This window comes from Vipera ursinii (genome assembly GCF_947247035.1).
Source record: "Vipera ursinii genome assembly, chromosome: 5".
NCBI classification, from domain to species: domain Eukaryota; kingdom Metazoa; phylum Chordata; class Lepidosauria; order Squamata; family Viperidae; genus Vipera; species Vipera ursinii.
Window position 1 is genome coordinate 55994153 of NC_139518.1, and position 12164 is coordinate 56006316.

The 12164-nt window shown below is 36.9% G+C and overlaps 1 protein-coding gene across 4 annotated transcripts in view; it reads left to right on the forward strand.

Moving 5' to 3' along the window:
• The first annotated feature begins 4033 nt into the window (after positions 1–4033).
• Positions 4034–12164, forward strand: part of SLC18A2 (solute carrier family 18 member A2) — a 49442-nt gene continuing 41311 nt past the window's right edge. For 2 of the 4 annotated variants that reach the window (XM_083363389.1, XM_083363392.1), the window contains exons 1-2: positions 4282–4351; positions 5680–5823. In XM_083363389.1, the coding sequence (XP_083219515.1) occupies positions 5703–5823 (121 nt within the window). In that variant the 5' untranslated portion in view covers positions 4282–4351; positions 5680–5702. Of the gene's footprint in view, positions 4184–4281; positions 4352–5527; positions 5824–12164 lie in introns of those variants that run through there. The other 2 variants (XM_083363390.1, XM_083363391.1) reach the window with 2 other exon arrangements.

The following is a 12164-nucleotide window of genomic DNA, read 5'->3' on the forward strand; positions in this document are numbered from 1 at the left end:
TCTTTGAAAATCTGACTGCATTACAGCTAAAGACGTCTTCTTTTTTTCTTTGAAGTATTTCTAATGTGTAAATTATTCCTTTCCCCCATAATTCAGTATTGCAATTGATGTTTCATAAAAGGACATTAATGTACCTTTGACTAAGTAAGGATTTCTTCCCCCCTTGTTGCATTGGATTCCAATTTAAATTTCAGTAAATATCTGTTTACAGTCATAACACATAGGTGTTTGGCTTCCTATTGGAAAACTGAAAGATGTGCATATAAAGAGGGTGGCGGGCAGAATGGAGAGGGAGAGGAAGACACTATTGATTTATAATTTTTTTTAATTTCTTCATATAACTCAGGAAATAGTTTTATTAGGACCAATCAAAATGTTGTAAAATAGCAAGCAAGCTCTCAGTTGTTCTGCATGGTTAAAAAAGTTAAGCAAAATATAGATGGAGGAGAGGATTTGTCATGATGTGGTCAGCAGATTTGCATTTAGGGGTAGCAGAGATTATTCTTTTAAGAAGGGGCTGAGCAGCAACAGAGGAGTTCATGGTTCACTAGACAACTGTGAACATTGCATGGATGTCACAATTACTGAAACAGCCTCCTTCTATTCTAAAGTTCTGGCACTCATCATCAGAACAAATTAGAACAGTAGGATCTATAATACCATGTACAGAATGTTCCTTAACCTCAGTAACTTTAAAACTTTAAAACGTGTAGAATTTTCCAATCAGCATGCGCTTGCTGAAGTATTCTGGGAATTGAAGACCATGCACCTTAAAGTGGCCAAGGTTGAGAAACATTGTTCTAGAGCTGTTGTGTGAAAACAGCCTTTATGAGGGTAAGGCACAGGGATACCTGAGTGATATTATGAAGATGCTATAAGTTGAAAATAGAGAAATGTATGGAAATAGATAGTGGAGCAATATGTCAAGATTGTTCCCTTTGCTCTGATAATTCTAGAAACAGCTAGTTCTCAGAACTAATCAAAAGAACTTTTTTAAAAAAATTGGAGAAACGGTTGTTCATGTAGATTGTCCACAGACAATACTGCTAGTGTGTAGTCACTGAATTCTCACAACTTCCTTTTCCAGGCTGGATGTTGGAAAAAAAATGCAACAGTGTGCTTGTAAACCTATTTACTTTTGTAATCTGGTTCTATTGGAATCTGGTTCTATTGGAATCTATTGGAAGAAATTTTTTTTTGAGATTTAGAGCAATTTCAGAAGTTTCTGATGAAAATATTAGAAAAAAAGGTTATTAAAACTTTTGGATTGGGTTGTCAAGATACAGAGGCAGAAATTGATAATGTATATAGAATAAATTCAAGATTTGCAAGAATAAGAAATGTCCCAAGGGATGTTTTGGTGCACTTTGTCAGAAAGAACACAAAGCAACAACTTTTTGCAGCGCATTTAATATAAGACTGAAGACTGATAATGCAGATGCAAAGAAATTCCTATTAGCATCTTGCATAAGAGAAGAAAATATTCGTTTTTCACAGAGATTAAAACAGAAAAAGATTCAATTTCAATGGGACACATTGGAAGGTGTGATTTTTACTTTTAAACAGTAGGAGTTGCAAATGAATTCTGCAGTGGCGTAGCATGGGTTGTCAGCACCCGGGGCAAGGCAAGTAATTTGCACCCCCCCCTCCACAGTGGGCGGTGACCCGGCAGATCGGATCGGATTCGCACAGCCAGCACTGCAGTGAGAGAGAGTGAGTGAGCCAGGCAGGGGCAGAGAGCTGCGAGTGTGAGCGCCCCCCCAGATGTTGCGCCCGGTGCGGCCAGCCCCCCCTGCACCCCCCACGCTATGCCACTGGAATTCTGCCCAGAAGGCAAGGGGATTTGTAGAAAATTTAAAGATGAATTGGGGAAGATTCAAATAGAGCTGTAAGGGGAAACTACACAAAAGCTTCAATGAGCATAACAGGAACTTGAAAGGGATGATACTGAACTAGATGCCACAAGTATCCATTTTTCTAATTTTTTTAGCTTAATTGTGGATTACAAAAGCTTAATGTGGAATATAAATAAAACAAATATTCATCAAAAGAGAAAAGTTTTGAAAAAATTAAAACTAGATATAATTTGCTGACAAAAAAAAACACATTAGAAAACAGGATGAAAATTGATTATAAAATTTTGGGTGTTTTGCTAAAAAAAGAAAGAATTGCTTTATATATAAAGCCCCAACTAAAACCAAAATTTATATTGACTGATAAGCATAGCAGACTTTTTTTGGGGGGGGCATGGAAATTAATCTGCATGGATGTAAGACACTAATAGGTTTCTCTTATGAAAATTATTTAATGCAAATCTCTCAGCACAAGAAGCATTTTACAGATGAGAAATTGTCTAGAATGCATAAAGGCACTTCAAATTTATGTTGGATATATGAACAAGAAAGGACATTGTATTATGTTTAGTATGTAAAAACATAGAAAAGTTTGGATTCAACTACACACACTGACCTAAAAGATTTTAAAGATTAATATACAGTTTCAACCAAAGGGGTTTGGAGGGGGGAATTGATGGATGAACAAATGCAAAAATGTCATGAAACTTTGTTTTTGTATATGATAACTGCAGCGAGATTATTGTATGCATAAAAATGGAAAGACTGGCATTCCTCACAGTGGAGGTGGTTGATGAAGATGATGAAACTTGCTGAGATGGCTAAACTGACTTGATTTGTTATGAGAAAGGACAGTATCTATGATTATTGCTGAGAGGAAGCCACTTACAGATTGAGTACAACAGAAACAATGAACTTGTGATTTATGGTTTTGATAATTAGACGGGACACAAGGTGCAGGTTATGCAGAGACCTCAGAGATAGTCCAACACATAGTGCCAGGATGGAGATGCAAGCAGGAACAGCATACACTGAATGACTCAACCCAATAGTTGGCATTGCGTACAGGAACATCCACGCAATATATGGGCCAAATGGGAGATTCCACAGAAAGTCATGGAGAATCAGACGACTAAGATGTGGTGGGACTTCCAGAACCAGACATACAAGTAGGTACTAGCAATTCATTCAAGACATCGTGGTAGCAGACACAGAATACAAAGCAGCAGTGGCGATAGATGTAGCAATGCCCAGTGATAGCAACAGCAGAAAGGAGTATGAGAAGCTACAGAAGTCCCAGGGCCCAAAGGAGGAACTAGACAACATATGGAAAGTAAAGGCCAAAGTGGTCCCAGCTGTGGTAGGAGGACTTGGAACTGTGACATCTAATCTGGGAGAGGAGCTCACATCAGAACTCTCTCTTCAGAACTCTCCAGCACCCAGGCTGTCTTGTTAATCAGATGCCTTCTCATAAGTTGGCTACCAGTACTTTCAGACCAATGATTGTTTGATATCCCACGGATGGTAGAGCTTGCTGACTAGTAGCCTAAGGTAGTGGGCCTGGCCACGCTTTCTTGCTCAGCCAAGACACACTTCTGGTTGCACTTTGCAAGACCTCACTTTCCTTTCTTGAGGAAGCAGGACCTGTTTTTCTTTAAAAGGATGTGTCAGCTACCCTGGAGAGCCAGGAGAAAGGTATAAATTAATTAAATTCTCTGCCAGGAACAAGACAAAGCCTGCGCCTGTGGCCAAAAGGGTATCTTGCTAGGGCAATCTGGTGCCGATGGAAACCGCAAGTGAGGAAAGCCCCAAAGGCAAGTATTGCTTTTAACATTAGACAAAGCAGATCAGCCTCCTGTTCACTGCGTCCGAAGATGGAGACGCCAGTAAAGCCAGCTGGCTTAATGAGCTGTTGGCACACGGTCTGCCTAGTATTTACCCCTCGCGCAGCAGCTGCACGAGGAGCGTGGCGGAGCAGCCATCTGCACTGCCAGCGATGGCTACTTCTTCTCGACGTTTGCAAAAAGTGCCTCAGGCTCTGTAGCGGTTTACCACAAGGCAACTTCCTCCTTCGTTCCAGGCATGAGGGACGCGCTTACTTTTGAGACTGGGCAAGAAGAAGAAGGGGAGGAGGGGGAGGAGGAGGAGGAGGAGGAAACAAAACGCCCCCCCCCAAAAAAACCAGGGAGCAGTATATATAATTTCTTTTGGGGGGCGGCTGGGGAAACCAGGCAACGCTTCGGTTGCCGGGCTGGCGTCCATCAGCAAGCAATATCGAAGGGAGTCGTGGGGAGAGATAAGAATCTGGCGTGACGTCAAGGAGGAGCTTGGTAAGCGGAGCTGCTCCGAGGCAGCGGGGCTCTTTTTTGGCGCGGCGTTGGCGCTTCGGCAGCGAGCGAGGCGAAGCTCAGGGCTGCGTCCTGAGGCAAGGCGCGCGGAGGCTTTTGCGCGCGGCGAAGGAGAGACGGGGCGAGGGAAGCGGGAATCCAGGAGTGCGGGTGAGTGAAGAGAACCTCGCCGGCGCGCTTCTGGAGCGAGGGCGGGGAGACGCCCGGGCAGAGGGAAGCGGTGGATCAAAAGAGCGGCCGGGGCGGGAAGAGAAGTGGTGGGAAAGGGCGACAGGGTGGGTGGGTGGGTGGGGAGGCGACTGGTGGAAAGGAGGATAGCCGAAGAGTGATGCTGGAGCGCCCTGGACGTGTGAGGAGGGGAGAGAATGGTTTTCGGAGCCGGACGAAGCATTAAAAAGTACCGAAGTTCCCACTTATCCCATTCACTTTGGTTGCTACCCTTCAATTCTCCCCTCTCCCCCAAACGTCATCGGTTTTTGACTGCAGCCAAACCAATGAGGTCTCTTAATAGCAATTTACAAGCTAGTGGCTTAATTTTTGTGGACCAGATTTCATCACCTGCGTAGAGAAATACCAGGAAGAAGAAGAGGATAATAATAATAATAATAATAATAATAATAATAATAATAATAATAATAATAATAATAATAATAATAATAATAATAATAATAATAATAATAATAATCCATCAAGGCTGATGCCGTAAAAAATTGTGGCACTTCTAGGATCTTCATAGAGAAAAGAATCTCTCTCTCTCTCTCTCTCTCTCTCTCTCTCTCTCTGTGTGTGTGTGTGTGTGTGTGTGTGTGTGTGTTTAACATTACAGAACTTTGGAATTTATGGAATTTGTCAATTCAGGAACAAGGGATTAATCTGGAGACAGAGCACTGTGGATGTGTGTGCTTTGGGGCACAGTTGGGAAGGAATGGCAGAAACAATGTAGAGGTGTATATTGGAGTTCATCCTTGACACCTGTTTTCAGTATTGAAATACAGTACAGACCTGGAAGAGAGATTTTCTGATCCGATTTCAAGTATTTCTCTTGGTTCAATGAACAACTTTATATCTTTTTATATGTTAATGTTATATGTTAATGGACTGGTCTATCTGGTTTTATTTTTAGATTATTATTTTTCTTTATTAATCACTGTTAATGAAATTTTACATTGGCTATTTTTACATGTGGGTAGCCAGGTCTAACCAAAGGCAAATAACTTCTGTATAATAACTTGGCGTTGAAATATTGACAGCAGTGTTGAGTCATCATTTATGGTTTTACTCTTGATAACAGAAAAATACTTGCTTAGCTGGATAATATAAGGAAATAGTCAAGCAGGAGCAGCAATGACACCCCTGGCAGATTATAGAATCAAGTTCTTCCTTTAAAAGAGTGCCATGAAAGCAAAGAGAGAGAAAAGTTTAAAATTCTAGATTGCATTAAAATATTGTTTTGTTTTGTTTTTTGTTTTCCTTATAAGCCATAATTTGAGGGAACTAAACCATGGCTTGGCATGAATTCGGTGTGCTGAATTGGCTCCGAGAGAGTCGGCAGTCCCGGAAATTAATCTTGTTGATTGTCTTCATTGCTCTGCTCTTGGACAACATGCTGCTGACTGTAGTGGGTAAGTAAAAAGTTCCTGATACTATAAATATTGTAACTGCTTTGCTTCTGGGTAGCCTTCTGCATGAAATGTGTATGCCTGTGCATGCGTATGTGTACATGTGTCTGTATGCTTATCTGTGTATGCTACATCCTTCCTTTGTGGTTTTTGTAAAACAAAACGGCAGGAAAGATAAAAAAAATTAGCATGTCATTTCTGATGAAAGAGACTTTGGCTCTTTCACCCTTATTTGATTAGGGTTTAGGTTTTCAGTGTCACAACAATTAGTCATTATGGAAACAGCAAGAAATTGAATAGGCTTGCATGATGGTTTGTATATACGAACACTGATCAGAGAATTAAACATCGCATTCTTATCAAAGGAAGAAATATCTTATTCTGAAAGGACTGCTATAAAGGATTGGCTTCACATCTACTCATTCTGTAGGAAAATCATAAATTTGGTATTTTCTTTTATTGCTATAAGCAATACAAAAACTTGAAGCAAGATTTGTCCTCGGGTAACACAAAACCTCCGTTTTTCTTCCATGGTGGTGAACTGTTATTGTTTATTGTTCATACAGCAATCGGCAAGACAGTAACTCTTACCAAACAGGTATCAGAATTTTCAAGTAAACCAGATAGGAAACCACAACCAGAGGAGCTAATTCTACTTTATTGCAAGGTTACATTAACAAATTCTTGCAAGTCTGAAAGTACACATCTCCCACCCTCTCCTTTTCAGTCTGAGAAACTGAGGGTTTGTCCCTCCTGAGCCTCTTTCTCCTCCCATTATTATGCAGCTACAGACAATGCCTTTTGTTACCTGACCATTCTCTGGGCAGCATTTCTTTGCCCCAACTCTCAAGGTCATTCTCACATACCATCATCGCACAGGGGGCATCTCTTCAATAAAAGAATGATGAAGAATTGACAAAAACAAAGACACACAAAAAAAACCCCTTTAACACAGAAGTGTCCTCCATCTGATGCCCCAAATTTGACAATTCGAATATGTATTGAAATCAGAATGAGTAAAATTGAATAATTTTGAAATCTGCTGTGTATAGAAATTTAAATATCAAGTTGTGTTAATAAGCATTTTCACAATGCAAATCATGGTTTTGTATATTCTTTTTCATGAAAATGCATCTTACATTAAAATGAAACCACCGTTTTAAAACTTTTACATGTCATTACTTATCTTCTCTCTGTCGAATGAATTGGATGGATTCATACATAGTGTATAATTGTGTTTGCTCTAACTAGTTTGAATTTCAGGTTTAAAACAACCCAAACATCATTTAGAACTCTGTACTTGTTTTTTTGTCTTTGCATAAGTTTCACTGTTTTATTTCTATTTCTGTACTAGAATTTCTATGCAATTATCAAGAGAAAATTAAAAACTTCATAGAATTCCAACTATAGACTCCAAAATAATAAGTATTATTCACCAGGGGCTTGTCAAATTTTGATATTCCCCCAAATGCTAATAGTTCAACAGACTCTTCAGGTTGATTAATATCGTAAAATGTAGTTTGTCAATATCACTGAAGTCTGTTGAATTATGTATAAGCATGAACAATTCTTATTTTTGTTCCCCCAGTTCCATTCCCATAATGAAGATGGCTTTTTCTGCATAGTTATTGTTTGGTTCAATATAAAGTAACATAGTTTAATTTAGCAAACCTGTACCAATATACCAGGAAATATGTCCATTGATTTAAATGAAGCTGACCTGAGGAGATATATGGGGAAAAGCTATGCACATATGAAGTAGTTTGTAGCTGTCAAATGGTTTAAATGTTTATTCAGGAAATACATAGAAACATTTTCATAACATATTTTAAACCACTTGTTAAAATTGGACTTTATTCTGGCAATTTAAATTTGTTCTGATATAAAGTAAATCTTCACTAGATGTTGTTTTTGCAGTGTAGTTTGTAAAATTAAATTTGAGATCCATAAAATGGAATAAGTAGTCTCCTTGTTCCTGTTTCTCCTGCTCTTATGCAGAAGTAAATTTCAATTTTCCCTTGTCATGCTTTGACAAAAGATTTTCCAAATAATTTAACTTTTGTAAGTTAACATGATCACTCCTTCCTTATTTTTCTTACCAAGTGTTCCCATCTATTCTACTTTCACTTGCTTTTCCTGGTGGAATAAGCCTTTTTCTGCAGCTTTTTCCCCACCAGCAAGTGTGGTTATTTGAACAGCTATATAAATAATAGTCATTTATGGCTTTCCTATTCACTAGGTTACCTTTATCAGGAATTGGTGATGCTCTGACATCTTAGCGTTCTTATGTGTTTGTTGTTACATTGATATCGAAATTATATTTTAGTTTTTGAAGCATGGAAATATCTCTTTCTAAATTGTTTCCATATCCCTACTTTTTCAGTTACATATGTGCTGAAGGCCATTCACTTATCTCAACTCAAAGGTTTCCTGAATAAATAGGATTGTTCACACAGTAATTAAATCCAGACATTTGCAAAACATGATTCATTTAAATGATTAATAATTTTGTCATTAATATCCCCTGCCAAGTAATTTTTCCTACCTCCTCTTATTTTAAAAGTCCTCATTTTCTTTCTCACACATTTATATAATTAGGATGCTGCTGGGAATTTCAACCATATACAGATTGCCCTATTTACTCATTTTCTTTCTGTTTCCTTAATTTCCTAAAATAATTACTATCTCATGTGAAGTAGGTTGATTTGAAATTGAATAGGATTTATACAGGACCATTAACCTGTATGTAATTTATTAAACTGTATCAAATTTCTTTTCTTGGAAAACACCTGTTATGTATACTTGTAAAGAATGTGTGAAGGAGAGACTACCTTAATATTATCTCTGTTAATTGCAACAACTATTCAGAATATTAGATATAAATCTTTTCCAGAGCTACTTGGAATCTTGGATGTTCCTGATAAAAATAGGAAGCTAATTACTGAGTTATTAATAAAACCAGAAGTGCACATTAACTGAAATTAATGTGGAATACTAGTTAATCTAAAATCTTTTCAGGTTAATGAAGATTGGCAGTCTAAATCCAACCCTATATAAATATTTTTAGTAAAAGGCGAAAGATTTATACAATCTGAAGAGAAACCAGAGTATCCTACATAAATATTTTTGATTCCTGCTCTTCAGGGATCAAGTAGATTATTTTATAGAATGAATACAAGAATAATTTTAGTTTCAAAATTCTTGAAGAAATGTCAAATGCAATCAATTGTATTTAATTGTTACATTGTGTTCCAGTTACAAAAGTCAAGACTAAAAATATCATTATTTATTTCCTTATTTATATTTTATTTAGCAGTTTTACAAAAATAAAAAGAAGCTTCTTTTACTGAAATAACTAAAAGTATAACAGATACAATCGTAGTTCCTTGAACTCCATTATGAAGAGGGGAACTTGTCCTTTTTCTGTGGTGTTTCCTGGACAACTAATTGATATCAATATTGAATTCATTTACATACCAGGTTATTGTTACTTTTATATGCCTAGTATTTTGTTTCCAGATGAACTTTATAGAGGCTGATTTGTCATTGTAACCTCTTTGGTTCTATGTTTGATGTTTATTGTGTTTGTTCTAATTAGGATGTTTATTTGATGTTTATACCTTGCACTGGAAACAATTGCTGTGGATAAAGGATATATAAATTAATACGGGCATAGCATTCATATGGTTTTAATCTTTAGCTTTTAAAGGATTGGAATTTTATTCAAATCATAGTTATATTAATGCCTGGGACATGCAAAAGTCAGCTTGCACATAATGTTTAATATCAAGTTTTTAGATGTTTTTGCATTTTTAAATTTAACTCCCTATTTCAATCATATGGGGAATACTTTTGCAGAATTCTTTTTTTAGACAAGTTTTATTGATTTTTTAATATTTACATATACATGTATTTGTGAAACAATATGTTGGTTGGGTAGTTAAAATAAGAAATAACCGGTTGTAAATAGTTCAGGTTACATCAACAGAGATGCCCTCTCTACTTCCCTTAGTTATTACATAGTCAAAATAGGCAAGTTAGTACATTTCTAGTTGTAACCTAGTCAATCAACAAAACCTAAAATATAGTTTCAGTAATACATATCAATATCCTGTTTTTAAATTTTATCTAATTGCAATAGGATATTCCAGAGTGGCCTATAGTATATAGGAAAAAGCTTAATTTTTGGGTAACCCACAATTCCCTATTTCAATAAAGAATAATTATTTTGTCTACAAAACTTATATTGTTCATTACAAAGCATTGTTATGTTTTACCATTAAAGTCTAATTTTCATCTTAACAAATCACCAGTTATTAGAAATATTTTTTTGCCTTAACCGTTCAACAATTATTAAAATACTATCTTTTATATATAAAATTCTTGGTTCTATACTATGATTCAAAAGTGACCACTGAATATTCTATAAGTCATCTTGACCGTACATCAATTATTAAAATACTATCTTTTGATATGTCATTCCAAGTTCTAAGATATAGTTTGGAGTTATATTCTAAAAGCTTACATTTGTTTACCTTTACAGATCTAAAAGCTAAATGTAAAATCAGTTATATTTTTAGGGATTCCCCTTAATCCATAAAAAAGATATTTTTATAGTCTATCTTTAGGAATCCCAAAAGAGAAATAAGTTCAGTTTTTTTAAAATCTAACTCTTGCCTTCTTTTTGTGCCAATCATGCTTCCCTCTTGGCATCTTTAAAATCTCAAATGTATCTTCCTTTCTTCCTATACCCCTTATCTGAATCCAGGGAGCGTATCCAAATGTCAGTTTTGCAAGGAAGATGTCCCCTTTGTAACCATTGTATTTTTGCTTTGATAATTCAGTTTTTGATGGTTGATATAATATAGTTGTCGTTAAATCAGTCAAATCTTTTTGTTCTTCCAATTCTATCTGGGTTAGGTAGAAAGTAGTAGCTGGTATTATGATTGTCCTTTGATTAATTGAATGCTCAATATATTGTATTTGAAGGCCTTTAGTGTCTTCAGTCTTGGTGTTGTTTTCCTCAGGTGCTGCTGCTTTTGGGGTTGCAAGTTTTGTAGTTGCCATTGAAGTTTGGACTTTAAGGCCTTCTGTAGGTTGCTTTTGTTGTTCTTTGAAATCTCCTATTTTAGTATTAGTTTCCACTTCTTCTGTTTGATTTTGGGTTATCTTTTCCTCATTTAAAATCAAAATTTGATTTGGTAGCTTTAAGTTGTCAGATTTTTCTTGCAATTTGGCTTTAATTTGCTCTGTCATTGCCAAAATCGTATCCAATATCAGTTTATAATCAAGTGGTGGGATGTATTCATCCATTTCATTGTTGTTTGCAGTTAAATCTTCCATGGAGGCTGTTTTAATAATAGTCATAGATTTTCCACCTCCTGAAGACTTGTATTCAGTGCCAGGTGTTCCCACCCTTATCTTAGTGTCAAGGACAGCTCTGTTATTCAGTGAGCTCTCACAACAAAAAAAGGAAATTTACTTGCTGTACCAGGTTTCGCCACAAGATGTCACCAGTTACATATAACATGCAATGTAGGAATTTTCTTTTCTTTTTCCAAATTAATACAGAACTTTTGTAGGATTAGTCCAATTTTTTTCCTTAATTCACAGCTTAGAGAAAAGATAGGGTAGTGGATTCCCAGCAACAAATAGAAGCTTTTTAGTAAATACAGATGAAATTATTTAATTTCTTTGCTGAATTAATTAATTAATAACAATAATAATAAGTTGGAAGGGACCTTGGAGGTCATCTAGTCCAACCCCCTGCTAAGGCAGGAAACCCTATACCATTTCAGACAAATGGCTGTCCAGTCTCTTCTTAAAAATTAAAGTTCATTTGTAGCTTTGAGGCTTTAAGATTTGTTCCCAGAGTAGATATTTGCTGTTTTCTCAAAAAAATGGGGAAGGAGGTTTTCAGGAAAGTCCCACAGGAAGATGGTTAGGGAATAAGAAAGGTAAAAGCTTACCCAGGTCCTCCAGATTGCTTCTTAGTGCTAGGTAGTGCTTTGGCTTTTGGCAGGGAGCGGCTTAATGATCGGCCATCTTTATGGCCGGTCTCTTCTTCTTCGGGCCAAAGGAGATGATTCCGGATTCCAATAGAGGGCTGCCGCCCTTCTGCGATCGCAGGAAAGTCCTCCTCTCAGTAATTGCCCCTCCAGGGCAATTTTTGACCCTTTTCAGGGTCCTCCAAAAAAGAAAGAAATGGACGGCAGGAAGCAGGCTGTTCCTGAATGTCCGGAAGTGCTGCGCACCACAAACCGGAAGTCCTTTTACAGAATTCTGAGTAAATTGGGGAAGACTTGAATATATTTTTCCTCAATCTTTTGTTAAAATTTAATGTT